Below are 27,746 nucleotides of genomic sequence, written 5' to 3' on the forward strand. Positions count from 1 at the left end.
TGTATTCCACAAATTTCGGGCAGATGACGCTGGTATGAGAGCAGCATCGAGAGCATTAGCCAAGCCCCCATATGCCTGCTTTCCTCACACCATCGACGAGAGCATCTACATTCCCCAGCATGCTCCCTAGTATTTCTTTCTTCTCATCAATGGTCCGCACACGGTCATGCCTGCCTGTGTGAGCCTCTGCACCCTCAGCACGGCCTGATAGGAAGGTCTTACTGCTAATCGTCTCTCGAAAACGTGATACGGAAGGTGTGGTAGGGATGGGTGCATCAGTGACTCCGAGACCTGGTCGGAACCCTCTGGGTTTCTTTGGGCTCAGCGGCTCATAGTCCACTTCCTTCCGTAGCATGAGCATCGAACGTGACTGTAGTGGAGCCGGTATCTTTCTAGTGCTGGATGTTATCGAAGGTGGTGAGCTAGGAGGAGTGCGTGGGTCTGATGAAGTGAAAGTGGAGGTGGAATATGATTTCTTGATAGGCGAAGGTGTGTGGATGCTCTCGAAGCTAGTGGTTGTACTAGTTGTCGATGAACCTGTTGACATGGAGAAGAAAGAAGATGAGGTTGATGAATTCGATGACGACCTGGTAGAGGTACACGCAAATGAGATATTCGAGGCGCTAGATGCAGGACGAGCAAATATTTTGGATTCAGGAAGTAGAATAGGTGTGCTAGGTTGGGTGGCAACGGGGGAGGAAGGTAGTGAGTGTGCTTCATCAGGCTGTATGTGGGTGGGAGTCTCATCCATCAGATAGAAGTAGAGAAACTCGAGGCATTTCATTCTGGATCTACATCAGTGATTGCACAGCAATGGAACGGGTAACCCACCTGACTTCGCGTGGTGTTCCTGCTCGTTTGAGTATCTTTACCACTGCTTGAACCCCATTCACTTCCTCAAAAGCGCGTAGCGCTGGAGAGGAATCAACCAGAATACACAACAAAGTATCCAAGACAGCAGATGTCAAATGCATGAAGGGCGCAGGTTTTTCTGGTGATTGGGAATTGTTTTCCCTCGAAGAGGCATCAATGGTTGGCGTGTGTCGAGAAGTAAGCAATAACCCGATCAAAATCTACGATGGATGATGAGGTTTGGGCATCTCAAGGACTTCACTAAACACAACCAACCTCAAGAGAAAACCGACGACCCAGAAAAGACTTGCTTGATTTGTGGTGAAGAGAGACTCCTTGGATTATTGACAAGCCTTGACATAACTGGGAGCACGAGGTATCCATTTCAGTATCACGCTCTTCTGTGATTCAGTCAGCCATGATGTTGAGGAAGAAAAAGGCTGCGTACTTACTGGTGGAGCTCTTGCTTGCGCACAGTTCTAGTTGAGGTGTCGTACATTGTATCCAAGCCAAGATCCGCGATGGAACTATATATCCGAATTAGACGGTACGCAGCAGGTTGGGTGGTTATTCCCCACCATTGGATTCAAAAGCGTCTTGAAGGTCCAAATACGTTTCTAGTGTATCATCATTGGAGGACTGCACGCATGCAAGCGCAAGCTGGTGCTCAAGAACAGCCAGAGCTCTATTTCGTCTTCCAAATGATGAACGTGTTGAGGTCACCTGTAGTGGTAAACCATTGTCATAACTAACCGAACCCATCCTCAAGATCATCCTTGTTACTCACATCGTCCAAAGCATCCTGCAGCGTCGTCTTCATCGAGCTCACTGTTGACGACATCGGTGAAGAGATAATTCCGTTGTTTCAGAAATCACTGGTCAGGACTTCCCTCGAGGCTCGTGACGAGCAATTGATGAATTGTTTGAATCTTGGAAATTCAAATGGGTTAAACGCGTCGCTGCCACGTGACTGGAACGTGACGCGGAAATTAGCACTTAGTACGACGGTCTCGACCGCGTGAAGCTGTACTGCCAGCAGTGTGGGGTCCAAGTAACTAACGCTTAGGTACGCATTCCCAGACCTTCACAATCTTTGTTGTTGATCATCATGGCACCCATTCTAACAGTATGTGCAACATATATCTATTCTACTATATGCTCACATAGAGGAATCGCGACTGCAGCAATGGACGCGGCTTATTCGCTTTGTTGCTGCAGAGACCGCACAAATCCATATTGGACAACCGGTTGACCCCAGACTTGATGGTAAATCACAAGCTCATTCTGTACCTCCTTGACTATATGTTTATGTTCGTGACATACAGTTGGCCTTGCCGCATGGAACAAACAGACCATCAGAGTTTATGAGATCTCTGGGTCTACCCTTGACCCCGCCTCTCGCGTTACGAGTAATATCTTAACAGTCGAGAAGCTTCTCTCTCCTCTCTCTCGCGAAGAGATGAAGGTCGTTCGGTGCTTGGGTCTCAACTACTCGGACCACGCAGTAAGTTCTGTCGAAATCGAGTGATATAGTATGATATTGACGCCACAAACAGGCAGAGACAAAAATGGCTAAGCCTGCGTAAGTCGATGCTTACCAATTTTTCCTGTATTCTATTCAAAATTGCAAACATTGTTATATCCAGCGCCCCCAACTTGTTTTACAAGCCCCTGACGTCGATGATCGGTCCCAATGCACCAATTTTTATTCCCAAGGTTGCTCAGCCTGTCGAAGAGCACCTCTCCGACTACGAAGTAGAACTCACCATCGTCATCGGAAAGGCGGCCAAGAATGTCTCCGAGGCGGACGCTCTCGACTACGTCCTCGGGTACACTGGTGCCAATGATGTAAAGCTTACATTATTGTTATTGTTTTGAGGCCGCCTTATCTCATATATTCGACAATAGGTGTCATTCCGCAAGCACCAACGAACAACTTCCCAGTGTGGATTCTCCAAGGGGTTCGGTAAGTCATTTTTCTCGGACAAGATGAGATATGACTTCATACGACGAACTCGAACAGATAACACAACTCCCCTCGGTCCTGTTCTTGTATCGCACAACGCCATTTCCAACCCCCAGGAAATCCCGCTAACTTGCACGCTTAACGGACAAGTCCTCCAGGACAGTAACACCAAGTGATACTTATCCATTCCCTCGAGAGAGCACACGCTGAAGTGATGATTGTTTATTAGCGACCAAATCTTCAATGTTCGTCAAACGGTCTCTTTCCTCTCGCAGGGAACCACCCTGGAGCCTGGGTCGGTTATCTTGACTGGAACACCCAAGGGTGTTGGTTTCGCGAGGAAGCCCGCCATTGTACTCAAGAACGGCGATGACTGCAGGGTATGGTTGGGTCACGGTATTGGCACACTCATCAACCCTGTCATTGAGGAGGGCCATCACCAGGCGAAGTTGTGAATTTGTAGTCACATATGTATACAGTCTTGTTTATATACATGCTTTATTCTCGTGAATTGACGACATCAGGTAACAGATATGATACATAGTTTCTTGTGTACAAAAGTGTATTATTTCAGAGCCCGTCAAAAGTGATGAGTTTCTGATTCAAGCTGTACTCCTCGATAACCGTGGCCGACCTAAAATCAAACGGATTCAGCATTAACCAAACAGGAGAACTATTAAAAACTCACCAACGCCACTGAACATCAGCAAACTACCGAGCCCTTGTACAAAATTGTACAAGCAATACAATTCGACAAGTCCCTCCTTTACAAGTTTGTCACAAAGCCTTACAACCTATATAAATAGTCACAATCTTGACATGTTGGACATTACTATACAGACTAGATATATTATACAGTTTAGACATAGCACACACACTTGAATCAAATTCAGTAGTACTGTACGCACATAACATGACGGACACAGTGTGCAGGCCTAGTAAGGCACTGCAGCCATTCTATTCAAACAATGTGATACTGATAACTGAAGATAAAAAACTACTGTTGACATCATCGCTGCCTGCCGCACTGTCAGAATCGTCCCGAAACTCACCGGTGCACCCAGCATCCTCATATCAGCCCATTCCTCTAGCATCAGGCTAAGATGTGTGAGCAAATTGAGACAAAAACAAGCAAAACGCAAAGTTACGAGCGATGCAATACAAGACAAAGTGAAGTTACAAGCATGTTCAAGCTGATACGATGCAATGCGCTCAATGTGCGTTTTCCATTATCTGCCTTATCTCATCATATCGAGTACGATACAAACATTAAATATCATATTCTGTCGTCTCGGTTTCTACTGGGCCTCGAGGCTCGTGATCGTGATGTAGGGTGCGGTGAAAAATTCAATAATTTTTAACAGCGGTTAATTAACCGAGTTATTAACCGGGTTATTAACTGTAAATAATTCAACGCTGGAGGGACATCGGTCAAGAACTGTAATCTATGTGTTGCTAACAGTTTTTCGTGTTAACGTTCAAGAAATCAGCTTTATTAGTTCTGAATAACGGCTGATTTCTAATAAATAGTAACAAATAACTATTGAAGCTATTTGGGCTCAAACCCGAAGGGTTTGCGACCCGAAACATCGTTTCGAACCTGCAGGAAAGTCCAGGATGATAGTGCTGCCGCGGTCCGGTCCAGAACCATGGTTCGAACCGGACTTTTGGTCCGGTTCTCCGCGGTTCGGTCCATGGTTCTTGCGCCAGCCAGAACCGGACCGGAAAACGGTTCTCGGTTCTAGATCTTCCCAAACGGTCCAGTTCTGGTTCGGCCTTCCCGAACCATTCCGAACCCTTATCGACTTCGACTTCGACAACACCTGCCTCGACGTCAGACTGTCGTCTTCGGGATTCACATTGTTGATTAATCAAGCTACATTTAGCCTTTTCGAAGGTATACCGGTAAGCACTAACTAATTAAACTCTCAAGTCTCTCACCCTGCTCACCTCTATAACAGGAAGTTCTATTCATTGAGGACCGGCTACAACACTGCGCAAGACTACCTTTTACTGGAGGTGGATATGTTAGGCACGGTCAAGGTGGATTTTGGAGGGATTGTGTCTTGCGCTATGCTGCAGAGGTGCGTATTTGTGCTCTGAATGCTGATGGCTCCCTCAAGGGCCAGCACCCATCGCTACCAGCGCACAACCCATCACACGCCACGCCACCTGCGCCTATGTTGATGCCCGCCACCTCACTGCATCCCCTCTCACTCGCTTGCTGTTCTTGCCGGCTGGCTTTTGCTGGCTCGCTTGCCAGTGTCTCACTCGCCCACTGTCTCTCACCCTCTGTCTCTCGCCCGTTGTCTCTCACCCCGCTGGACGCGACCCAATCTTTCAATACGATGAGAGTTTTTGGAGGTACGTTTTATTTGAGTTGTGATGATGCGATGTTGAACGATCACCTTGCACTACAGGCTTTGCGCATTGCGCGATTGAGGACATCATTTGGAAGAACTACCATCATTTTCGTCCTCTCACCTTTGGGTTTGACGCTTGTGCTTCAGGGCTATCACAAACAATCCTGAAGTCTTCCCCGAACCACACAGGTTTAATCCTCAGCGTTGGATTGATGATGCAGGTCGCACGCGATGATCTCCGGTTGATCTCCGGTTTTTCACTTTTGGCTTTGGCCGTCGGTGAGTAGTATCGTTCATCTCTCGACCATTTCTTACGCCTTACTTGAAAATGTCAGAGTGTGTCCTCACGAATTGGTCAGTCTTCATCAATATGGCTCTCATCATGTGGGCTTTCCACTTTTGGAGAATCCTGCGGCCACCAGCATCACAATTTTTTCTGAAGCGCCGGCCACGTCAGCATCTTCAGCAGCTACAGAGGCAGAGGGGTATGGAGTCATCATTAGAGTAGCTACTCGATGTGTAAACTAGTATTTCAATGTTTTGTTTTTCGCGCTTGCCACTGAAAATTTTCGGGTTCGGTTCGAGTTCGGACCAGAAAAAAACTGAACCGGACCACAGAGAACCGTTCTCTGTGGTCCGGTTCGGGGTTCGAAGATTTTGCAGAACCGGACCATGGACCGGTTCTCAGTTCTCGTCCAGGGCCCTCTGAACTGGACCGAACCGGACCACGGCAGCACTACAGGATGAGCCATGATTCCCAAAAAACCCGAAAGGAGCCCTGTGACGCGTCAGGCGCAGCATGGACTCCCGTCTCCCAAGGAGGAGGGCAAAGCATATTAAGAATCGATATTACTCACTGTTTAGTGCACTGGGGGCATTGTATACCTGGTAAAAGGTTCTAACGCTGGGGATTCTTGAAGGTACAGGGCTAATATATGCGCATGTTTGCGAAGGTACCCGGTGAAGGCTTCACTGGACCATCTGCCTATCGACTTCACTACGTCGAAAGGCACTCTGCGCAGCAAGTATTCCAGAGTGCCGCCTATGTGCAATCCGTGTCCTTTAAAGTTTCCTAGACCTGCTCTCTTGATTATACCGTTAATCCTTTTCCAGAATTCGTTCCTCGTCAACGGTCTCATTCCTTTGACGTGCTTCCACGCAAAGAGATGTCCGTCGCGCTGCGGATCATTTATTGCGAAATGATGCAATAGCGCCGTCTTTGGATCTGTCTGATTGTCTTGTTGCGCCCAATAAACGCTCTCTCCCGATGCTGATACCTTGGTACGTGGTATAAAGATTTTGGTCGCATGAAAATGATGCCTGTCCTCGACGTCAAACTCCACATCCGAGCGCTTGACTGTTTTCCCCGGGTCAAAGTCTTTCATCGTCTTCGTTGTGAGTTCTCCCAATCGACATAATGCATAGAATGCTGTCGTTAAGCACGCGAATACGGCAGCATCCAACGGGGTGTCTAGATTAAGATGCGCTCGAATCTCAAGGATCAGTTTCACCATGAATGGTTCTCGTTTGGAGCGTTTAGACGAAGAGGGTGTAAGTTCTGCTGCCCCATCTAGTGACACTCGTAACTGATCCTGGTTGACTATCCAAGACTGTCCATGTATCGTGTGCCAAGCTTTGACAGCGTAGACGTAATTCGTAAGTGTTTTGCCTGAGTATGACCCTGCGCAACTGGAGACAAAGTTAAGGATGGTCCGTGTGTCAACCGGACAGCGTTCATCCTCTGGAATTGATCTCTCGTCGCAGAATACATGAAAAATGAGAAAACCTGCGCCGTAACATTCTCTTGTCCCAGCTGTCCATGATAAATTCATGACGGTGAGCACTCTCTCTAAGTCTTCTTCTGTGATCGCGAGATACCTTCCGTCTGGACCTGCAGCTACTCTCATCTTCAATGGATACCATAACCTTAGCCGTTCTCATGCTAGGCAGTGCGGGCGTAACTGCGACGTCACAGGTACTAACCCCTTCTTGTAAGGCTGAGGCTTAGCGGGTAGCTCTGTTGGTAGCGACACTTTGAATCTGGAATTACTGACGATGATGCTGTTGCTCTCGATGGATGAAGAAGAGTGAGTCCTTGGTTGCTCTGTGACTGTCGTTGTGAGATTCATCTGTATCGTTGCGAGCAGAGCTTTTGACGATGGGTGCGTCCGTTCTGTCTGTACTATAGTCTGCTGGGTTCATGGATACGACGAAGGGATCGACGATGAAGGGCTGAAGCTTGGCTGGGATGGGGATGTAGGGGAGGAGGTATTCTGCGCTCTTGTAGATACCTCTTGATGGTTCATCTGCTGGATTACATTTACTTGTGACATAGGCTGGGTGGAATGAGTAAGGCATTGCGGAACTGTAGATAAGGTTGAACATTCGTCTGAAGACCAGGTTAACCGCTTTGTTTCTACTACGACCGTTGCGCCATCCTTCGATGATGCCCTTGTTGTCCCTGTAAATTCTGAAATGTCTCTCTGACTTTCCCATTCCGACAATGTGCATAGCAAGGAGCTCGAATCCAACTGCCTCTGCCCATCCAATGTCCTTTTGTCCATCGAGTGTCTGCCAGCCTTTGCGTAAACGCCAGGCTCGCCATCTATCGCCAATGATGATAGCAATTCCGACGCCCCAACTGGCGTCAGAGTATGCGGCTGGGTCATGCAGCGTAAGCGGTCTGGGAATTGGTCGTCCGACGAAGGAAGATCGCAGAATCGTCGACCACCAGAGAAGATCGTACTCGAGACTCTTAACTGGTCGTCGTGAGATAAATGGCTTTTGGGAGGCAATGCGTAGCATTGCCTCCAAGGACGTAAGGTAAGCGCGACCTTTCGGTACCACCAGGGTAGTGTGCAGCAGCTTACCGTACAATTGTTGTATGTCCAGAAGAACGTGCGTACCTCGTTTCTGCCAGACTTCGATTGCTGTAAGATACTTAGTTTTCTTCTCTTCCGCGAGGTATACTTTGTCCAATTCCAGGTCCCAGATAATGCCGATGTAAGGATTGTTGAAGTTGAATGCTTTGTCTTTGAGTTTCTCCCAGGGAATGTCGAGTTCTTCCGAAAATTCGTCGATGTCCTCCATGCTACATGAAAAACGTCCGTCTTCCGCAGATCGTGGCGATGCTCCCGAGAAGTCCCTGATCGGAAACTGACAGTCCTCGTCGAACTCCTCCAGCATGCCATCTTCGAAAATGTGGCCTCCAAACCAGACTCTACCTCCATCCTGCTGTCTCCCTCTTTTCTTAATCTCCTTGTGCCATAATGCCCTCTTGACGTTGTAGTCCGGTATACATTCTTTGAGGATTCGAATAAAAATGTGATCGTCGACCCATCTAGAGTTCGGTCCAATTCCTCTAGATCAAAATAGGTCAAGACCGGCATCCGCCAGGTTCCCATACGCTCTGGCTGATGGCCGGAGGCTGAAACACATGCACGTGTCGACACAGAATTGTTCTTCTGAGATCCGGACAACCGATCCTGGCCATTGTGATGTGTGGATTGGGATGGTATGATACGCCTCAGAGACGTCTCTGATGGCGATCTGCGAACCGGGCAGCAATCTACTGATGGTGAGTGCGAGGACGTGAAACGTTCCCCAGGTACTGGGAAAGTTGTTGGAATCGATATATGAATTGATGGAAGCATTGGGAAACTTGACAGAAGGAACGTGCAGAAAAGAATAATTTTGAATGATCCGGTATCGACCTGGGCGACCCGGCTTCGGAATAATCAAGAAGGGAGATGTTTGAAACAGTCCGATAAGACTTTCGACTTCATTAAAACTAAGCGGGCCAATATATCTTTCTTTCTGAAGCTCGATTTGCACAATAGATAGGAATTCTTGTTGGTATATAGTGACAGAGTCTTTGTTTGGAGGCGCTTGCGTGATCTTAATATTAGGAATGTCCAACATGAAACCCCGACGTAGGCTCTCAGGAATATGCGGGTATCTGTTAATGAGACCTGTTGCGACGAGTTCTGTTTCCCATGCTCCTGCGTTATATGGCGTGAGCGCTCTATGCCTTCTGTGCTCGAGGACACATTTGAGCCCCGTGAGTCGAGAGTCCGCATCCCGAACAGAAATGCCTTCGGTCGTGCGTGATCTCCGCACATCCGCTGACTCTCTGCCAGTCGCTGCAAACCGCTTTTCCGTCTCGCATGGTGAGATCCTTCCGATTCGTGCACAAATAGTGTCGTGCGACTCGTCCCAGAGTTTGGCCGACTTGCATTCGATGATCTTGTGCGGGTTGCGTCCCAGACATACGGCGCAGGCGGAGAGGACGCCTCCGCTTGCGCCAGCACAAAAATCCTGATGCGGTCTTTTCGCTCTATTGCTATGATCCGGGGACACTGTACGTTTGTGCGAATCTTTGTACTCTCACTGCTGCGAAGACGAGTTAAATCAGTGATCCGACTGTGGCATGAAGCGAAGCGTGTGGCATGTGGCATTTTGGGTGAGGCATGTAGCGGTGTGTGAGGCATGTAGCGAAGCAATTGGTATATTATATCAAGATTTAATGTTTTAATTCGTGACATAATTAAGGCGAAATAATGATTAGTGTGTGCTTGCTTACAACTAATGAAACGATTGCTGACCTTGTAATCCTGCGCATTGTCTCTCTTTGAACGATCCTCCCAGTAGACTTTGCTCCTCATGTCCTCTAAGACCTTCTCGTTGATTATTGAGAGATCATATGGACCTACCGCGGATTTGGCTGCAACGTGCCAACGTCTCCGTTGTTCCACTTGGTAGACTAACAGCGTTTTCTGGGCTAATGGGTCTCGGAGAGACCGGTATTTGTGAATCTGCAGATTCCTCCAAAAGATAGCCGTCATCCTAATCCTGTCTTGCAGCCAGTCTGCTTCCTCTAAGGCTGCTAGGAAACGAGGACATGCCTGACAGAATTCCTCGAATGGTAGGTCCTCGTCGTTGACGACTGAACGTGCGCTACGAGTCGAGGCTGATGACACCCAAGCTGTTGAACCGTCCGGTAACGAGGATAGAATCATTGCATCGTTGTCTACCGTCTTCTTAGTTGAGGCTTCATCTAATCCGCTGTTTGTGAAATACCACAACTCAAGATACTCTCCCTTGTCGAGCTTGCGCAGCGCGTATGAGCAAGGAGTGACCGCCAGGTCGTCTGGTATGCCCGAATTCTGAATTGGAATGTATTTGTGTTTATTCTTTTTGCGTTCTTCCTTGCGTGCGTCCTCCTCCTCATTGATACGTTCTTGTTTCAAACGCTCTTGCTCATCTTCTTCCATGTGTCGCTGATGGGCTAATTCCTCCCTGTCATTCTCCAGCTGTTGTTGCCATAAACGCTTGTCTAGATTGTTGTTAGCTAGCCAGATATTTCTGAGCAACTGCACCGCTTGTTCTTCTGTAGTGTTATCATTCACTAGCTGCGCTCGAGTGTTCGTGAAGTCCTCCGAATTGTAATCCGGGCATAAATTCAAGTTGGAATCACTGCGAATGTGCGGCATAATGATATTAACTGAAGAATGTTCTTTTTAAAGAAGCTGCGACGAAACGAGGGTGCCGTCGCGGAGAATAGTAAATGCGAGTGCTGAGTGGAAGTACAAACCAAGAAGCATGAGAACCCGAAAACACTGCGCCGCCACATAGATCTAATTCTACGTACGTTCTCGTGCCTCGAACTAACGTAGAATACACATAATGTACCATGTCCTACCATGGCATCCTAGGCATGCCGTTATATCAAATTCGTCCTGATTTGCCTCATGTTGGGTGGATAAAGGCTCGTAGAATCTCATACTGACATATTTGTGTCATTCCAGCCATTGGGTTGCACCTGAATCATACTAATATGTCAGGAACATTTTTCGGAGTGTCGGACGACAGAGTGATTGGGATAATAGATATGTCAATTAAAATTCTACTGATCTAACTTTTTGCTTGTATCGCAGACCTCCTTACAGATATGACAGCTATGAGTGGTTCAGTTCTCGACACCTCAGTTCCATCCGAAACAGTTCACGATGGCCTTATTCCGAGTTCTGCAGCAGCCGATTTTCGCCTTTTACTGGCAAAGCTCCCCTTGGAAGGCAATGTGCACCTGTTTTCGATCAGTTAATAACAGTTAATAGAATTTGAATTTTTATATTTGGCCATCTAATAGCTTGGACGAAAAAATCACGTGCCGACTGTCAATATGTGTCAGGTTTTATGTAAGAGTGAGGAACGAACACGCGCATAGAACAAAGTCTATGTATGAGCCGAGTAAGGACAGCTTCATTCTCCTCTTTCTCGCTACCAACAGCCTGGCGCGTGTATCAGCACATCGATCATCTCTTAGAGTCATTACCTTTGAACATCGATCTGCTCTTTTAGATTTTCTTTTACATCTTACTATGACTCGACTTTTGGCTGATCTGCATCTTGAACAGTGTCCGGATTTCACCTCCGCCGATCTTCAGAGCAGTCGTGCGCCTTTGCTCGGTCCTTTGACCACCGACGAGCAAGCTGCGGCCATCTTGACCACCATCTGGACCGCCACTAATTCAACTTCAAGGATCCGCTGGCAGGGGCAACTTGCAGCTGATGCTCTAGCGGCCGCGGAGGAGCAACGTATCATTGACGAAGCATCCACCCAGCGTGCGGCCGCTGAAAAGCTTCAAGCCGACCTGCTTGCTGAAGAGGACAAGAAGAAAAAACCGTCTACACCATATTCCCATCCCTGACCGCCCTCGTCCCACACAGGCTTCCGAAGCTATACTTGTGTCTGACTTCGCTCTACGTAAATTGGACAAAGTACAATTCATTGAGCTTTACTACTGGACCAACAAAGGGCTCGCAGATGCGCGGCTGAATTTCCACACTACTGATGACGATAGTTTAGTACCAACAACTGCCACAGATGGCTCCACCACCTGGATTGCTGCCAACGCTGCGTGTCCTGCCTCTGGTGTGATCGCTGATCATCTCCTCGCTCCGCTCGACTTCTCTCATGCCATCCCTTGCTTCATTGCCTCTTTACAACAACGTGGCTGGGACAGCTCACGCGTTCTTATGTTGGCTAACTTCTTCGGTGCACTCATGTCACACACCTATTGGACGTCTGACAATGCTCTTGAGCGGTGTGCTCTCCTTGCCTATCAGGAGGAACAACGTCGGGCGTGGCATCAAGCTATTCCATTGCCTGCTGGAGCATGGAACATCGCTCTGATTGACAAAGTTGAATTGTCACGGACCTTCGATTGTCTCTATCACACTGAACGAGAGCGTGCTGACTTAGACTTCGAGTTCAAGGTTCGTTCCTTCATTTTAAAATTTCAAATCGATATTAATGTTGTTTGCTTCATTTCCACTTGTTATCCGCACTTGTTGTCATGATACTATCTATGACTTATATTTGGTTACTTGCGTTGCGTTGCATTGCGTTTTTGTTTTGCGGTATGCGATCTGTGTTTTGCGTTTGCGATTATGTTCGGTCTCTAGAGGTTGCACAGTCTGAACCCCAGGTCATCAGGAGAGGACTATCGCACCTCCAAAGAGAGACCTCGCGCTTCCATACCTTCTGTCGATCAGCGCTCATCAGTGGCTGAGCGTGAGCACTCTCCTTCCCCCTCCTCGCGTAACAAAAGCGCTAGGCAGGACAAAACACTGCGTTCATCTGCAGGTTTTTCCAACGGCGCACACGGCCAACGCTCTCCCACCGTGTGCGCCGTTTGTCTCGGGCGCAACAATCATCCTTTCGCCGAATGTCCCGCAGACCGCCTGTGGGACAATTCCTATTCTACTGTCAGCAAACGGGTCCTTCGCCAGTTGCTCGTCCAAAGCAGCGACAAGCCGCTTTGTGTCGATTGGCAACGAGGTCGAAGTTGCCCATCTCGCTTGCATGACAAACGACACCTATGCTCCGGGTGTCTCTCGCTCTCCCATGGAGCTCAAAACTGCCCTCGAGCACAGACGCTCTCATCCAGTGTGTCCTTATAATGTGTTGGCTTGGGAAGCTTTGCTTGAGGAACATGGTCTTCGGGAGCGTTACCACAAGATTACAAACGGCTTTCGCTTTGGTTTTAACCTGGATCTCCCTCACATTCTCGTTTCTCAAATTCCCCTCAACAGTCCCTCTCTCATGGAACATAGCAAGGCACTTGATGACATCATCGATCGAGAACTTCTTGCTGGTCGGTACATCGGCCCGTTCACACGTTCTGACTTGCAGTCTCTGGTGGGACCCTTTCAAACGTCACCAGTCTCGATCATTCCTAAGTCTGGTAAACCCAGTAGATTTCGGGTCATTCAAAACTTCTCTTTTCCGCATTCTCCCTCTCCACGTGCTCCGCAGCCCTCGATCAACTCCATGGTTATATCCGACAACTTCCCTTGCACCTGGGGCACTTTTGACACAGTCTGTTCCATTATACGCCACCTTCCCCCTGGTTCGCAGGCTGCAACCAGAGATGTTGCAGAAGCTTACAGAACTATCCCTCTTCTGTCTGCCCAATGGCCGGCTACTGTTGTGCGGTCCGACCTTGACTCGTTTTATGTGGACACCTGTACTTCGTTTGGTATGGGGCCCTCAGCAGGAGCCTACGGTTACGTTGCTGATGCTGGTGCAGACTTATTTCGCGCATTGGGACTCGGTCCTCTCACGAAGTGGGTCGATGACCACTTATTCTTCAGGATTAGGTGTGAACATCTTCGTGCTTATAACAGCTATCGCGATTCTGTACGCCAGCACCTGTCTACTGGCGGCATGCGTCAAACGGGGGGTCAAATTTGGTTTGAGGGTGATACCTTTGAGGATGGAACATGCGAAGTATTCAGTGAGGATCATCGTTTCCCGCTACGAGACTTCTCCACAGTTTCTAATTGCACTCCTGAAGACCAACCTTTCAGTAGTTCTTTTGCTGATATTGACGAGTCTTCCATCAATTTGGGCATTCCTTGGGAGATTACAAAGGATACTCAGTTCGCTTATACCGTTTTATTCATTGGACTTCTGTGGAACCTCACACATCTCATCATTGCATTGGCTGATGCCAAAAGAGAAAAGTACTTGGCGGCCATCGCTCGGTGGCTCGAATGTCCCACTCATGTCCTTCTCGAAACGCAGCAGCTCTATGGCAAACTGTTACATGCCTGCCTCGTTCTTCCCCAGGGCCATGCCTATCTCACGTCCTTGGAATCCATGCTCAGCATTGCCAGTTCACGTCCATTTGTGCCATATCACTCCATCCGGCATCTCAACGAGGACCTTGCATGGTGGACAGAGCAATTGTCCTGCCCTTCCCTCCACCGGATCATCCCTCAGCCATTCTCAATCATCGACATCCATGCATTCTCTGATGCAAGCTCCGGTGTCGGAATTGGAGTTGTTATCAAGGGGTTTTGGCGCGCTTGGAGCTTGCGCCGAGATTGGCAATCTCTCAACGGAGCCAAAGACATCGGCTGGGCCGAAGCAGTTGGTTTCGAACTACTCATACTCTGCATCATCCGCCTTGGCATTCCCTCGGCTGGTGGACATTTCCGCTTACACTGCGACAGCCTCGGAGTCGTTGAGGGCTGGAAGAATGGAAGGAGCCAAAACTGGGCAACCAACTGCGTCTTTCGACGCATTCTCTCTATGCTCGAACCTCTTGGTCCTCACACCTCCTTCCACCTCTCTTATGTCCCCAGTGCGTCCAACCCAGCAGATGGTCCCTCGCGTGGAGTATTCCCTCCCACCACCATGCTTCTTCCCCCCATTATTCTCCCCTCCGCCCTTCAAGACTTCGTGCACGATGAATTCGACACCCTGTCTTCCTCCTCCTGTTCCCACTCTCAACGGCACTCAAGTACTTTCTCAGTGGCTGACAGGCCAGAGCACTGGGATTATGGAGAGGAACTCTTACGGTTCCGAGAGAGTTGGAGTGATTAACGAGTCACGCTTTGTAAACATGGCCACATTAGCGCCAGAGTCACTGCCCACCGCCAGTCCCAGACCTTACGCAGTTTCCCTCAATCCTTTACCTTCAAACCTTCGTCCTCACTGTTTAGCTCAAGACCGTCTTCGCCTCTGGCTGCCTTCAACTCGCCATAAACCTCTTGGTCATAGTGGGATGTATATTGCTTTGACAGATGTTGATCTCAATCGCATCCTCACAGTTATTGGGCACTCGCTTGCCTCCAGCACTCGTGAGACCTACGGTGCTGGATTACTAGTATTTCATGTGTTTTGCAATGCCCGGCTTATTCCCGAAGACCAACGTGGCCCTGCCTCCTCCATTTTACTGCTGAGCTTCATTGCTAGCTGCGCTGGATTGTACTCCGGAAAAACCCTAGAGAATTACTTTTATGGTGTCCGAGCCTGGCACCTGTTACATGGACTCGACTGGTTACCAGACTCAGCGCAAATCTCCTCGGCATTAGCAGGTGCTGCGTGTTTAGCACCAGCTACATCAAAACGTGTAAAGTGTCACCCCTTCACCATCAGTACTTTGCTTGCTATACGCTCAGTACTAGATCTGTCAGCTCCTCTCGACACCGCAATCTTTGGATGCCTCACTGTATCCTTTTTCTCTCTCGCACGCGTGGGAGAGGTAACTCTCCGCTCTTTGTCTGCCTTTGATCCCTCCTTGCATGTCAAACGCTCAGACATTCATTATGGAGAGGACCGTCACGGTTTACGTGTCACCATCTTACACTTACCTTGCACCAAGATGTCCCCAACTGGGGAAGACCTGTACTTCGCACCACAATCTGGTGATGCAGACCTGGCTTATGCATTGTCGAATCATCTTGCAGTAAACTCCGCGCCCACATCAGCTCCTCTTTTTAGCTGGAAGCATCGCACTGGTCTTCGTCCACTCACTCGCTCTGAGTTTCTGCATGGTCTGGACCACGCCTCACGCTCTCTTCAGATCGAGCCTTTGAAAGGCCATGGTATCCGCATTGGAGGCACACTGGAGTACTTGTTGCGGGGAGTTTCCTTTGAAACGGTGAAGTCTATGGGTAGATGGGGTGGTGATGCTTTCTTAAGGTATTTAAGACAACACGCTGTCATCATGGCACCATACCTTCAAGACACGCCAATACTCGAACCTTTCACACATTATGCATTGCCTCCTGTGCGTTAAAAATTTTGTTGTAAGTCTTCGCTTCCCTCCTATCACTTGGGGCAAGCTTGCGCTATTTGCGTCGTCAAGCTCCTACCTTTCTGGGGAAACATCGCTCATTCTTGCCCTTTTCCCTCTCATTAGGGTCCTGGAGTTAGTCTTCTGTCGAACGAACCTAAAAGAGGTTCCTTTCCCCAAAACATTGATAGTTCAACGATACCATATCTAGTTTCTGAGTCCTTCCTGACTGTTGTCTTGCGGTTGAATAAAATATTGGACTTGTTTGGTTTGAGTCCCTCACGAGCATTGAAACATAGATCAGGTTTTATGTAAGAGTGAGGAACGAACACGCGCATAGAACAAAGTCTATGTATGAGCCGAGTAAGGACAGCTTCGTTCTCCTCTTTCTTGCTACCAATAGCCTGGCGCGTGTATCAGCACATCGATCATCTCCTAGAGTCATTACCTTTGAACATCGATCTGCTCTTTTAAATTCCCTCCCTCCCATCCCTCTGTGTTTGTTTATCATCAAGATGTTCTTGGATACCAGTGGGCAGGCTTCCTGCTCCAGAGTATTTCATGCTCCTTGGTATTGGGTCAGTTAGGACACATGATTTTCATTGTCATTAACATCAATTGGTTGTCAGACCCTTTTCTCTCCCTGGCCTCATGCTTGGGCTAGGCAGATCCATTAGCCTTAATTTGACCTTATGGATCTTTGTCCCATTAATTTGTGGGCGCGATTGTCACCTGTTCAGCTCCTCATTTAGGGACCCGGTTGATGACATTGGAGTATTTAACAAGCGTTGCAGGGTCTTGCATAGCTCCAGTCTCCCTTTCCTCTCCTTCACATGCATATTCTATCTGTTGACCGTCCTAATACCCCAGACCTCTCTCTTGAGCACGGTTTCACTCCCTCCCTCCCTCTAGTCTCCTCATCTGTCATTTCTGTTGCTGCATCTTTATTTATTGATGGATCTCGACCCCTATCTGACCACGATTCCTGGATGTTTGATTGTCATTTTGACACTGGTAACTCTGGCATCCCCTTTCTGGGTGCTGGTGATACCATTGCTGTCTATTGTCAGGCTTGGGATGCCTCCTTGGGGATTGAACCCCATCTTCATCAGCCTGTCTTTGTTGGGAATCTTTCCCACATTGTTGGCTGGGGCTCCTCCACAGTGGAGTTTGGGGTTGAAGTTCACAGTGTCTGGCCCACCCCTCCCACCACTATCCAGCTGCCTTTCTCAGTCTGTCGCTTGTCCATCATAGAACGTCTCTGGGGGTGGCTTTTCCCTTGGCCCAGATGTCATGGAATGAGACGTTGCAGTGTGGTTGAAAAGACCTGCAGACCACCTAGGGTTAACTCGAGGACAGATTTGCCTGTAGCCTCAGGTGTGTTGCCTTTAGGTATTCTTTGACATTTCTTATGTTTGCCCTTAGAACTTGGTTCTATGGTTGAAATGCCTTGACTTGATGTCTGATTCTTTGGCCCTTTGTGTGCGCCTCTGCTCCCTCTACTTGGGGGAAACATCGCTCATTCTTGCCCTTTTCCCTCTCTTAGGGTCCTGGAGTTAGTCTTCTGTCGAACGAACCTAAAAGAGGTTCCTTTCCCCAAAACATTGATAGTTCAACGATACCATATCTAGTTTCTGAGTCCTTCCTGACTGTTGTCTCACGGTTGAATAAAATATTGGACTTGTTTGGTTTGAGTCCCTCACGAGCATTGAAACATAGATTAAAAAATGTCGGTTAATAATTAACTGCCATCTCCTGGGTTAATAACCCAGTTAATAACTGGCTGGATAATTTTTCACCGCACCCTATCGTGATGAGCATCTTTGAATAAATTAAACGCGTCGCCGCCACGTGACTGGAACGTGACACGGAAATTCGGAGGAGCGTTTACGACCGCGTGAAGCCTTGAGCGCTGAGTGTCCCACTGTGGGTCCAAGTAAATAACGAGTTCTACGCTTAGGTGCGCATTCCCAGACCTCCCCCAATCTTTGTTGTTGATCATCATGGCACCCATTTCAACAGTATGTGCAACATATATCTATCAAAGTGGACCTATATGCTCACATAGAGGAATCGCGACCGCAGCAATGGACGCGACTCATTCGCTTTGTCGCTGCAGAGACCGCACAAATCCATATCGGACAACCGGTTGACCCCAGACTTGATGGTAAATCACAAGCTCATTCTGTACTTCCTTGACTATATGTTTATGTTCGTGACGTACAGTTGGCCTGGCTGCATGGAACAAACAGACCATCAGAGCTTATGAGATCTCTGGGTCTGCCCTTGACCCTGCCTCTCACGTTACGAGCAATATTTTAACAGTCGAGAAGCTCCTCTCTCCTCTCTCTCGCGAAGAGATGAAGGTCGTTCGGTGCTTGGGTCTCAACTACTCGGACCACGCAGTAAGTTCTGTCGAAATCGAGTGATATAGTATGATATTGACGCCACAAACAGGCAGAGACAAAAATGGCTAAGCCTGCGTAAGTAGATGGCATCCAATGTTTTCTGGATTCTATTCAAAATTGTGATATGCAGCGCCCCCATCTTGTTTTACAAGCCCCTGGCGTCGATGATCGGCCCCAATGCACCAATCTTCATTCCCAAGGTTGCTCAGCCTGTACAAGAGCACCTCTCCGACTACGAAGTAGAACTCACCATCATCATCGGAAAGGCGGCCAAGGATGTCTCTGAGGCGGACGCTCTCGACTACGTCCTCGGGTACACTGGTGCCAACGATGTAAAGCTTACACTATTGTTTTGAGGCCGCCTGATCTAATATCTGCGACAATAGGTGTCATTCCGCAAGCACCAACTGACAACTTCCCAGTGGGGATTCTCCAAGGGGTTCGGTAAGTCATTTTTCTCCCACAAGATGAGATGTAACTAACTTGAACTTGAATAGATAACACAACTCCCCTCGGTCCTGTTCTTGTGTCGCACAGCGCCATTCCCAACCCCCAGGAAATCCCGTTAACTTGCACGCTTAACGGCCAAGTCCTCCAGGACGGTAACACCAAGTAATACTTATCCATGCCCTCGAGAGAGCACACACTGATGATTGTTTATTAGCGACCAAATCTTCAATGTTCGTCAAACGGTCTCTTTCCTCTCGCAGGGAACCACCCTGGAGCCTGGGTCGGTTATCTTGACTGGAACACCCAAGGGTGTTGGTTTCGCGAGGAAGCCCGCCATTGTACTCAAGAACGGCGATGACTGCAGGGTATGGTTGGGTCACGGTATTGGCACACTCATCAACCCTGTCATTGAGGAGGGCCATCACCAGGCGAAGTTGTGAATTTGTAGTCACATATGTATACAGTCTTGTTTATATACATGCTTTATTCTCGTGAATTGACGACATCAGGTAACAGATATGATACATGGTTTGTTGTGTACAAAAGTGTGTTATTTCAGAGCCCGCCAAAAGTGATGAGCTTCTGATTCAAGTACTCCGTGATACCGTGGCCTCCCTCCCGACCTAAAATCAAACGGGTTCAGTATTAGCCAAACGGGAGAACTATAAAAAAAACTCACCAAGACCACTCTCTTTGACGCCACCGAAAGGAATAGTAGCATGGCTGATCATCCCAGTGTTGGTGCCAACCATACCAACCTCCAGCGCCTCTGCAACTCTCCATACACGCCCGACATCTCGACTGAAGAAATATCCAGCGAGGCCCACATCTGCATTGTTTGCTAGGGCGATCACCTCCTCTTCTGTCTCGAACTTCGTCAGAGCTGCAACAGGCCCAAAAGTTTCTTCAAAATTGGAAAGTGCTCCAGCGGGAACCTCAGAAAGGACAGTAGGCGCAAAGAAAGTTCCGGCCCCATCGACACGTTTACCACCAACCAATACTTGGGCACCACGAGAAACAGCATCTTCTACATGTCGCACAACCTTCGAGATTGCTCTCTCATGAATGAGAGGGCCATGCGTCCTGGAAATGAGTGAGAAAATGGCAGAGATTAACTGGCGCATTCCACCAACGTTGTTTCATCCAAGCCATTTCCGACTTTAAACGCAGTTACTTTCTCAGCGAGTTTAGAAGCAAAAGCAGCGTAGACTGAAGACTGAACGTAGATACGGTTTGCACAGACACAGGTTTGCCCTGAACCACGGAATTTACATAAGATTGCCCCTTGAAGAGATAGATCAGCCTGGAGAGGGTTCAGAAATCTTCCTATGCTGACCTTCAACAGCCTGGTCGATATCGGCGTCATCAAAGACAATGAAAGGTGCGTTCCCGCCAGCTTCGATGGAGACTCTAAAGAGAGTATTTATAAGCACGGAAGGGTGTTTTGGTGGTGCTCACTTCTTGAGTGTGGAGGCAGCCATGCCATACAAGCTCTTAGCGACGGGTGTTGATCCGGTGAATGATATCTTTCTGACTATTTTGTTTTCGCACATCTCACGGCCGACCTCAATGACGTTCTTTTGAGTTGTAACAATGTTGATGACGCCATCTGGGACACCTGCGCGACGAGAAAGCTTTCGAATAGCAACGACGGTGAAAATCCAAAGCTGCAAGAATTATAAGAAAGGTCTTACCTCAGCTAGTGCAAGAGCTGAAAACGGTGTTTCAGGTGGAGGCTTTATAACTGCTGTGCAACCTGCTGCGAGTGCGGCACCCAATTTTCGCGTGATCATGGCAGAAGGGAAGTTCCACGGGGTGAGAATAGATCTGATGCGCTTTCTTAGATAAAGCATTAAATGATCGCATGAAAGGTCTCACACGACACCGACAGGCTGTTTAATCACAACGTTCCGAATGTTGGTGAACGGCGAAGGTATGTGTTCTGGTAACAACAATCAATGTATGAACTCTTTGAAACGGAAATGACAAACCTCCATAGATTCGGACAGCCTCCTCAGCTAAGATAGAAAAAATGAATAAAGGTTCAAGCCATCTGGCGGGATAACCTACCATACCACTGCAAATGACATGCAGTTACATGACTCAATTGAACCGAATTTACTTACCTCCATGAAAGATGCACTATAAGCATTCTCGCCCTTGTTTCCAAGGAATTAGCTTGAGACTGGGGAGATGTCTAGTGATGTTACCTTTGCCTCCGTCAACGTCTTGCCATTCTCTAATGTCTGTCATTGTCAAAGAGTGAGGAAACCAATAACTTGTTCAGGTAATACACGCACGATGATCCTGGCCAAGTCATCATTGTGTTCTCGCATTAGATTATAGAACTTCATCAAAATGTCATGACGGTGCTGTCATGCAGAGTGTACGTTAGTATATGCCAGCAGGACATTCAAGATATCAACCCTGGCCGTAGTTTTGCCCCATGATGCAAAGGCATTCCCGGCAGCTGCAATGGCAGACTTGGCCTCCTCAAGGCCCATCTCTGGAACAGTGCCAAGTTCTTCACCTGTCGCAGGGTCTGTAATAGGTTTCTGAATTAATTGATCGTATCCCACTTGTAAGAGGATAGCATACTGGTAACAAGAATAGTTCCACCCTCCTTTGCGCTCACCCACTTCCCATCGATATACGATTGATACTTTATCAACGATGGGTCCTGCAGACCCCACTAAAAGAGGCTTAGCAACTCCAAGTAGTAGACCTGAGGCCTACTTACAACATTGGCGTTCGTACTGGCCATTCTGTACCACAAGCTGAGACTCGATCGATTGGACTGTCTGGTTGCAATCGGAGCTTTCACCAGCACTCTTAGTGCATGAGAAAATGGTAGGGGCTGCGGAAACATGCTCCTTGTGGAACTGGCCCGTTCGCGGATGCAGGAAAGCCGTCCGCGTCGAAGTTGAAGTCAGGTGATCGGCGAGTGACCTCATATATGAGCTGTGAGAATTTCTCGGACAACGACTTGGTGGCGTGGCACGCTAGTGAGCTGAGTATAGCAGCGAAGCACGGACTCCAGAACTCGAAGTCTCAGAGCAGTAAAATAATTGGTCTGTGTAATATTGGAGTCGAGCGTCTCATTTTATGCTAACTTGTAACAGTTAGACCCGACAGATCACGATTCATGGCGAACGAGCAATACGTATCCAAAAAGACCGTTGCTGCATCCTATCGACCACGCAGTTCTGTACGTCGCATCTGCATAACCAAGTACTCCCGAAAACAAAGCACCTTTGACACATAACATCCATAGCTTATGTCCCCCGGCCTCCAGCGCGCACGCGCACCTTTTCGCCTCCGAAACACTATTACCGGTCTCATACTCGCAGGCTTTGGCGTCGGTGTCTGGGCATACTCTATCAGCGCGGTGAAACAAGATGACTTCTCCGACGTTGATGAGGAGGCGCGGGCGCTGATGCGTGCTGGGCCAATCGTGGAGGAGGTCAAAAGTTTCCGTGATGAACGAGGCAAAAGCTGTGGCGACACAGACTCCGAGCAGCGTACCTGTCAAGGTCAAGGTAGCTACCGTGCCATCAATACACCGAGGTTTGCTTGTGCCCATTCTTGAGAGGCATTTCCCCCGATTGTTGGACCCATCACGGAAGACGCTCATTTGGGGTGCGCCTTCGGTGGACAACATTGGGAGGCTCCGCGATTCGGTATAAAGGTTTTTCAGGCCCTTGGATATATATTTCCTCTACAGATAATGTATCAGTAAGTCATAAGTTATCAAAAATCGAAAGCACGATAACATTGATGAAAAACTTCTACAGCAAAGTACAAGACGATAAACTAATAGTAGACCATTTCGCACATATATGTATGGACACTCGTTCGATCCAGCCCCCTTCATAAAACCGGATAGTGCGAAAAGCCAAAACCAAGAAATCAAGATGATTGAGAAGCAATTCACGTTCATGTTGACGCATTGACGCAACGTCTCATACACAACCTCTACACACTGGCGCAGGCCGACGATGCCACCAATAGAAGATAGATCTCCAGCCAGCGCAAGTCTGGAGAGACGGTGCTGAAAGCCTGTTGCAAAGACCGATCAAATTGAGCCCTTTAGCAAACAACCCATCACTCACCCGCCTCAGCCATTGTCAGACTTCGATGCCCATCTTCTTCAGACCCTCCTTGGCAGCTTCGTTTCGGGCGGCTTTCTTGGTCCCACCTTGTCCGCGACCGTAAATTTCCCCATCTACTTCGCACCTGACGAGCCAAATTGGAGTCGTCTTCGTGCCTTCACCAGTCCCGTCTGCGTAGATCCACTCGACTATCCTGTTGGCCTTCTGGAGCTGCTGATTGAACAACGCGAGGTGGCCTATGGTCGTGGAGGTAGTGCAGGGGCGGGGGTGAGGGGGCGAAGGTGGGGGTGAGGACAGAACTGAATCAAGTGCGACAAGAGCAGTCGTCGGAATGGGCGGGAGACGATGTTGCTCCCGCACACGTTTGTAAGCCTCAGTCGCGTAAGGCGTAAACAGGGCTTTCAACCAGGGCTGGACTCCCGGCAGATCCTGTTCGAGATAGAGCCCGCCCACGTAGGACTTGTCGGTGGCATTGTGTCAGCATCCATTTGTTCGGGTATCAAGGGTAACGTACTTCGAAGACGTCAGCTGGGAACACTTCTTTCGATAAATTGACTTATGAAGGACAATGAAAACGTACCCTGAATGTTGACGGAAGCGCGTAAGGTAATTGCCTGAGCAGGGTGCAGACGCAGTCTTCTTGGTAAGTCGTACATGCGCGAGACGTCAGCAAGGGTGGAGTTGCCTACGACCAGGGCTCGGATTTTCTGAAGAGGATGTAGTGGGCGAGCATGCTTAGTGCCCATTAAGAAATGAGGCATACCGTAGATGGCCCAACGCGCAAGTTGGGGTACATCTCCAGAAGGAGCTCGGTCACGACCAGACCTAACACGGTGTCCCCTAGATGCTCATACCTGCAGAATGCATCAGCCTATCAACTTCACACACGAGCACCTTGATGGAAGCTTGATCGGTTGGGTGTGGTTTTCTGGACAAGAACACAGCCTGATGGCCTAAGGAGAAGAGAAACTTTGCTCACTTTTCATTGTCTGGACTCGGGTCCTGTGGTTGGTCTTCGAATACATGATTCGGGCGTCCGTAATATGAGCGATGTGTAAACACCTGCGTCCGAATGCTGTCCTTGTTGATATCAGGGAGTGGAGGAAACGGCTGAGCGGCATTGAACACTGGATGGAGTATAGACGGTGGACTGTCAGATAGTAACATACGAATATTGTTAGGAACACGAGAGAGCATGTTCAGCCAGTAGCTGCTGGAACCCACATACTTGATAGACATCGTTGTTGCCTGGGAGGAAGAATTTGGAAGAGAAAAGAGCGACTCGGCCTACCTTCGACCCGGTCAGTGCCTTCCGTCTATATGAGGTTGATAATTATACCCTGACTAGTAAATCGCGGCGTTTATTAGCGGAATCTATCACTGGTACGTGGCCGGAACCAGTACTGTGGATATGAATTGGCTGGTCACTGGCATCATGTGATAGCTTTAGGCATACTACTAAATGCTTCTAGTAAACCATCATTTATTATTAGTAGGCGCCTTCACCATGGCGTAAAGCATAGGGTACTGACATGAGATTTATGACAGGGATTCGACATTTGTGGAATTCCCCTTCAACCTTGAAGGAAATCAGGCGCATCTAAAATTATAGCTGAGAGATAGAAGCCAGTGTACTGTAATTCCAAGACTATCGAAGCCTTTTTTTTGCCTAGATTCGTCAAACACCCCGAGCGTCAACGAGAAATAGATCTACACACCGCTCTGATCATCAGATAACGAACGTTGCACAGCCAAGAGAAATTCTCAGACCCTTAGACCAGCACTTAGACTGAGAAATGGACAGCGATACATATTCAAGACTTCTCAGCATCGTTACACCATTAAATTAATTACGCAGGAGGAGTGGCTACCTCCGAAGCAGTTGTTACTTCTTCTGTTGGTATGCGTTGCTCCTCGAGCTAATATCATTATATCATTAAAACATCCATATCACCAGCAGATCAACGAACCTTTGCCCTCGATTTCATCTCAGAAAAGTTCTTATGGAGACCACATTCAGTCTTCCCCTCCTTGTCTGCCCATCTCCCAGCACGTTCGCCAGTATCGCCCTCACGACTGGGCTGCGTGCTATGCCAGTCACCGACACTGCGATACCCCTGATCGAGCAATTTATTCCTTGGAACATTGTTCTCGCGAATGTATGCATCGACCTGCGCGAAAGACCATGCAAAAAGTGGGTTAGCTTGAGGAGCCCTGTTTCATCGACCTCAAGCGGCTGGAGGGAAGCACGATCGCCGCCCTGAGATCTACGCCGGCCCGTGATAACGCTATGCACGCCAAGCTCCTGGTACGCGCGCTGGGCGGGTTCAACCTGTATGTGCAATCCAGCTCAGCTATCTATTGAAACGTCGGGATGAACAACACACCTTGACCGCAAAATCGTATATGTCTTCGTCTTTCTGCCACAATTCTTCGCCGTGTTTCTTTTCAAAATCTCCAATGGTCTTGCATCCCTCGGGCTTGTACACCTTTATGTCGACAGCATAACGTTCCCGCACCTCCTGCACGAGCTCATATGTTTCCGCAAAGTGATACAGCGTGTCTAGAAAAATAAGCTTCGGGATTGGGTGACCAGACTTGGAAAGCATATCGAGGGCGACGAGCCCGGTGAGACCAAAAGCTGTGGTCTGGTAGAGGGCAGGGAGGTGCGTGAGTGCCCATATGAGGATGTCTTGTGGAGAAAGCTGGGAGAGGTGGGCGTTGATAGCTGTGAGACTTTCTCCGCTGAGTGGCAGCTCAAGTGGGGTGCTGAATTGGTCGGCCATTGCGTTTGCGATAACAAAAAGCTTAGATGTTAAATCGTGTAGAACAAATAAGAAAACAATAAATTGTGGATGGGCCAGTAGTATATATGTTATTTGAGATGGTCCACATGATGGGCCGGGATGGCGTAGTGATTGCAACACAGAAACCACGGGACTACGTTTCTCACTACGGCAAGGGCTTATCAACCATTAGGAATTCGATCATTGGTTACTTCATTCAACTGCTCGCGGCTCACTATGGCGCCAACACAAACTGCAGCCCCAGCTGCAGCGCCTGCTCCAGCACCAGTAGCGGTCCCGAAGAAACCCTCAGATGGCACCAGTCGCGACTACAAGTACATCCAGGAGATATCCCAGATGGTACGTCATTGCTATTTACATGTCACACTCGGCATGAACGAACGGAATGCTCGCAGATGTTCGTCTTTGGCGAAATCCAAGACCCAAATCCAGAGACTGTCAACCTCGTCGAGGATATCGTGCGCAGTCAGCTCATCGAACTCGTGAGTGACTTTAACTATGAGATTCTCCTGTGATGTCTTATGCTACTCTAGATCCTGCAAGCCCGCCTTCACGCGAATCGGCGTGGTGTGCGCTACATTACCGCGGAGGACCTCATCTTCCTCATTCGCCACGACCGCGGTAAGGTCAACCGTCTCCGGACATATCTCTCGTGGAAGGACGTTCGGAAGCATGCCAAAGATTCGGGTGGTGATGGAGGTGGTGGTGTCGAAGTCGAGAATCTTGAGGATGGAGCTGATGGTCTGTATTTCTCCAACATTTTCCAACGGGTCTACTGACATTCACATAGAGAAACTAACGACCAAGGCGCAAAAGATTACTATCAAGCTTCCTTGGGAGATTTCGACAATCTATAGCGAGGTGCTCCGTCAGTCTGGACACCAATCTGATGACGAAGAGGACGAGGACGATATTGAAGCCCATGAAGCAAGTATACAGCGCCTCAAAGAAGCCGACGATGCCACACGACAAATGACGAGGGAAGAGTACCAACATTATTCAGATTGTAGACAAGCGTCGTTTACGTATCGAAAAGGTGAAGTCGTTTCATGAGCTAGACAGAATCTTACTGACACGATGAACAATTAGCCAAGCGCTTTCGCGACTTCCTTAACCTTCCTCCACACCTGGACCTCAAAGCCAATGACGATACCGTCGACATCGTTGGCTTTCTCGCATTCGAGATGGTGCGCTCCCTTACGCTCGCAGGCCTCGAGGTCAAAAAGTCCCTCGAAGAATCATATCTACGAGACGACTACCTTGGTACCTCGCCCATCCTTGGCAAGCGCAAGTCGCACCACTTACACAGGCGAGGGGAACAACGGGAGAAACGCGCGAGGAGAGAGGAGGAAGAGGAGGAGGAGGGAGAAGCACCACTGCCTACAAGTTCACTGTTTTTACCCCCACCAGAAGCAAGGACGGCTCTGCGGCCTGAGCACATTCAAGATGCATTTGCGCGGATGCAGGGGGACTGGTCGCACCATCGCAGTGCGGGGATGTGGAATTGGCGTGGCGGGCTTGTGCGTACGAGAGTCAGTCTTATCTAGACTTGCTCGTGTGGTTTGTGTTTTTTGGTTTGAGAGGATGATTGGGCATCCTTTATATTTGTATATCTGCAGACTACTAATACTTCTGTATAATTACCAAAATGTAAGCGCGAATTGTACTAGTATGACATTCGACACGACTACCCATGTA

At 48.6% G+C, this 27,746-nt stretch overlaps 14 protein-coding genes across 14 annotated transcripts; 8 read left to right on the forward strand and 6 right to left on the reverse strand.

Moving 5' to 3' along the window:
- Nucleotides 1-14: 14 nt before the first annotated feature.
- On the reverse strand, nt 15-1,753 carry F5147DRAFT_674849 (cell division control protein 14, SIN component-domain-containing protein). The gene is made up of 6 exons (XM_041435876.1): nt 1,640-1,753; nt 1,431-1,575; nt 1,305-1,379; nt 1,129-1,253; nt 832-1,073; nt 15-785 (listed from the first exon to the last, which is right to left on the reverse strand). The coding sequence occupies exons 1-6, from the start codon at nt 1,691-1,693 to the stop codon at nt 56-58; spliced, it is 1,371 nt and encodes a 456-aa protein (XP_041297206.1). The 5' UTR covers nt 1,694-1,753; the 3' UTR covers nt 15-55.
- Nucleotides 1,754-1,960: 207 nt separating this feature from the next.
- Nucleotides 1,961-3,273, forward strand: F5147DRAFT_769240 (uncharacterized protein; the record flags this gene model as incomplete). The annotated part of the gene is made up of 8 exons (XM_041441032.1): nt 1,961-1,978; nt 2,037-2,118; nt 2,178-2,356; nt 2,409-2,434; nt 2,499-2,700; nt 2,761-2,818; nt 2,876-2,990; nt 3,048-3,273. 8 exons carry the CDS (start codon nt 1,961-1,963, stop codon nt 3,271-3,273), a joined length of 906 nt encoding a protein of 301 aa, XP_041297207.1.
- A 1,342-nt stretch (nt 3,274-4,615) lies between these two features.
- F5147DRAFT_674853 (uncharacterized protein) lies at nt 4,616-5,840 on the forward strand. The gene is made up of 6 exons (XM_041435877.1): nt 4,616-4,723; nt 4,780-4,902; nt 4,964-5,082; nt 5,239-5,460; nt 5,517-5,565; nt 5,604-5,840. The coding sequence occupies exons 2-6, from the start codon at nt 4,844-4,846 to the stop codon at nt 5,707-5,709; spliced, it is 555 nt and encodes a 184-aa protein (XP_041297208.1). The 5' UTR covers nt 4,616-4,723; nt 4,780-4,843; the 3' UTR covers nt 5,710-5,840.
- Nucleotides 5,841-6,041: 201 nt separating this feature from the next.
- Nucleotides 6,042-7,088, reverse strand: F5147DRAFT_769242 (uncharacterized protein; the record flags this gene model as incomplete). Its single annotated transcript, XM_041441033.1, has 1 exon — nt 6,042-7,088. The coding sequence occupies one exon, from the start codon at nt 7,086-7,088 to the stop codon at nt 6,042-6,044; it is 1,047 nt and encodes a 348-aa protein (XP_041297209.1).
- A 2,970-nt stretch (nt 7,089-10,058) lies between these two features.
- On the reverse strand, nt 10,059-10,673 carry F5147DRAFT_542787 (uncharacterized protein; the record flags this gene model as incomplete). Its single annotated transcript, XM_041430274.1, has 1 exon — nt 10,059-10,673. A coding segment is annotated over one exon (615 nt), but the record flags the coding sequence as incomplete, so codon positions are not given.
- Nucleotides 10,674-11,131: 458 nt separating this feature from the next.
- Nucleotides 11,132-11,891, forward strand: F5147DRAFT_649275 (uncharacterized protein; the record flags this gene model as incomplete). The annotated part of the gene is made up of 2 exons (XM_041433329.1): nt 11,132-11,260; nt 11,598-11,891. 2 exons carry the CDS (start codon nt 11,132-11,134, stop codon nt 11,889-11,891), a joined length of 423 nt encoding a protein of 140 aa, XP_041297211.1.
- An 82-nt stretch (nt 11,892-11,973) lies between these two features.
- Nucleotides 11,974-12,357, forward strand: F5147DRAFT_547411 (uncharacterized protein; the record flags this gene model as incomplete). The annotated part of the gene is made up of 1 exon (XM_041430347.1): nt 11,974-12,357. A coding segment is annotated over one exon (384 nt), but the record flags the coding sequence as incomplete, so codon positions are not given.
- Nucleotides 12,358-12,897: 540 nt separating this feature from the next.
- Nucleotides 12,898-13,146, forward strand: F5147DRAFT_569121 (uncharacterized protein; the record flags this gene model as incomplete). The annotated part of the gene is made up of 1 exon (XM_041430940.1): nt 12,898-13,146. A coding segment is annotated over one exon (249 nt), but the record flags the coding sequence as incomplete, so codon positions are not given.
- Nucleotides 13,147-18,076: 4,930 nt separating this feature from the next.
- Nucleotides 18,077-19,752, forward strand: F5147DRAFT_382218 (uncharacterized protein). The gene is made up of 8 exons (XM_041429492.1): nt 18,077-18,292; nt 18,357-18,438; nt 18,498-18,676; nt 18,729-18,754; nt 18,810-19,011; nt 19,066-19,123; nt 19,177-19,291; nt 19,344-19,752. The coding sequence occupies exons 1-8, from the start codon at nt 18,275-18,277 to the stop codon at nt 19,567-19,569; spliced, it is 906 nt and encodes a 301-aa protein (XP_041297214.1). The 5' UTR covers nt 18,077-18,274; the 3' UTR covers nt 19,570-19,752.
- On the reverse strand, nt 19,685-21,998 carry F5147DRAFT_568421 (Aldehyde/histidinol dehydrogenase; the record flags this gene model as incomplete). The annotated part of the gene is made up of 15 exons (XM_041430901.1): nt 19,685-19,752; nt 19,809-20,212; nt 20,263-20,413; nt 20,466-20,539; nt 20,588-20,763; nt 20,824-20,956; nt 21,008-21,071; nt 21,121-21,147; nt 21,200-21,206; nt 21,256-21,288; nt 21,340-21,375; nt 21,430-21,501; nt 21,556-21,671; nt 21,728-21,821; nt 21,870-21,998. 15 exons carry the CDS (start codon nt 21,996-21,998, stop codon nt 19,685-19,687), a joined length of 1,584 nt encoding a protein of 527 aa, XP_041297215.1.
- Nucleotides 21,999-22,274: 276 nt separating this feature from the next.
- On the forward strand, nt 22,275-22,815 carry F5147DRAFT_743387 (uncharacterized protein; the record flags this gene model as incomplete). The annotated part of the gene is made up of 3 exons (XM_041439602.1): nt 22,275-22,337; nt 22,404-22,650; nt 22,673-22,815. The coding sequence occupies 3 exons, from the start codon at nt 22,275-22,277 to the stop codon at nt 22,813-22,815; spliced, it is 453 nt and encodes a 150-aa protein (XP_041297216.1).
- Nucleotides 22,816-23,256: 441 nt separating this feature from the next.
- Nucleotides 23,257-24,408, reverse strand: F5147DRAFT_568427 (ribonuclease III domain-containing protein; the record flags this gene model as incomplete). Its single annotated transcript, XM_041430902.1, has 5 exons — nt 23,257-23,700; nt 23,756-23,769; nt 23,822-23,948; nt 24,005-24,095; nt 24,221-24,408. 5 exons carry the CDS (start codon nt 24,406-24,408, stop codon nt 23,257-23,259), a joined length of 864 nt encoding a protein of 287 aa, XP_041297217.1.
- A 626-nt stretch (nt 24,409-25,034) lies between these two features.
- On the reverse strand, nt 25,035-26,175 carry F5147DRAFT_674883 (uncharacterized protein). The gene is made up of 4 exons (XM_041435878.1): nt 25,629-26,175; nt 25,469-25,573; nt 25,212-25,412; nt 25,035-25,160 (listed from the first exon to the last, which is right to left on the reverse strand). Exons 1-4 carry the CDS (start codon nt 26,025-26,027, stop codon nt 25,092-25,094), a joined length of 774 nt encoding a protein of 257 aa, XP_041297218.1. The 5' UTR covers nt 26,028-26,175; the 3' UTR covers nt 25,035-25,091.
- Nucleotides 26,147-27,746, forward strand: F5147DRAFT_382364 (TFIID-18kDa-domain-containing protein). Its single transcript, XM_041429494.1, has 5 exons — nt 26,147-26,387; nt 26,444-26,530; nt 26,582-26,789; nt 26,839-27,084; nt 27,138-27,746. The coding sequence occupies exons 1-5, from the start codon at nt 26,265-26,267 to the stop codon at nt 27,593-27,595; spliced, it is 1,122 nt and encodes a 373-aa protein (XP_041297219.1). The 5' UTR covers nt 26,147-26,264; the 3' UTR covers nt 27,596-27,746.

This window comes from Suillus discolor, assembly GCF_016758755.1.
Source record: "Suillus discolor strain FC423 chromosome Unknown F5147scaffold_7, whole genome shotgun sequence".
In the NCBI taxonomy this organism is placed as follows: domain Eukaryota; kingdom Fungi; phylum Basidiomycota; class Agaricomycetes; order Boletales; family Suillaceae; genus Suillus; species Suillus discolor.

Coding starts and splice junctions, on each gene's coding strand:
- F5147DRAFT_382218 (XM_041429492.1), top strand. Junction 18,439..18,497: donor GGTTGACCCCAGACTTGATG/GTAAATCACAAG, acceptor CGTGACGTACAG/TTGGCCTGGCTGCATGGAAC. Junction 19,292..19,343: donor CTCCAGGACGGTAACACCAA/GTAATACTTATC, acceptor ATTGTTTATTAG/CGACCAAATCTTCAATGTTC.
- F5147DRAFT_382364 (XM_041429494.1), top strand. CDS start 26,265: ATGGCGCCAACACAAACTGCAGCCCCAGCTGCAGCGCCTGCTCCAGCA. Junction 26,388..26,443: donor TCCAGGAGATATCCCAGATG/GTACGTCATTGC, acceptor GAATGCTCGCAG/ATGTTCGTCTTTGGCGAAAT. Junction 26,790..26,838: donor TCTTGAGGATGGAGCTGATG/GTCTGTATTTCT, acceptor ACATTCACATAG/AGAAACTAACGACCAAGGCG.
- F5147DRAFT_674883 (XM_041435878.1), bottom strand. CDS start 26,027: ATGGCCGACCAATTCAGCACCCCACTTGAGCTGCCACTCAGCGGAGAA. Junction 25,574..25,628: donor TATACGATTTTGCGGTCAAG/GTGTGTTGTTCA, acceptor TTGCACATACAG/GTTGAACCCGCCCAGCGCGC. Junction 25,161..25,211: donor AGATGAAATCGAGGGCAAAG/GTTCGTTGATCT, acceptor TAATGATATTAG/CTCGAGGAGCAACGCATACC.
- F5147DRAFT_674849 (XM_041435876.1), bottom strand. CDS start 1,693: ATGTCGTCAACAGTGAGCTCGATGAAGACGACGCTGCAGGATGCTTTG. Junction 1,380..1,430: donor AGACGCTTTTGAATCCAATG/GTGGGGAATAAC, acceptor TCGGATATATAG/TTCCATCGCGGATCTTGGCT. Junction 786..831: donor GGAACACCACGCGAAGTCAG/GTGGGTTACCCG, acceptor ATGTAGATCCAG/AATGAAATGCCTCGAGTTTC.
- F5147DRAFT_674853 (XM_041435877.1), top strand. CDS start 4,844: ATGTTAGGCACGGTCAAGGTGGATTTTGGAGGGATTGTGTCTTGCGCT. Junction 5,083..5,238: donor TTGCTGGCTCGCTTGCCAGT/GTCTCACTCGCC, acceptor CTTGCACTACAG/GCTTTGCGCATTGCGCGATT. Junction 5,566..5,603: donor ATCAATATGGCTCTCATCAT/GTGGGCTTTCCA, acceptor TGCGGCCACCAG/CATCACAATTTTTTCTGAAG.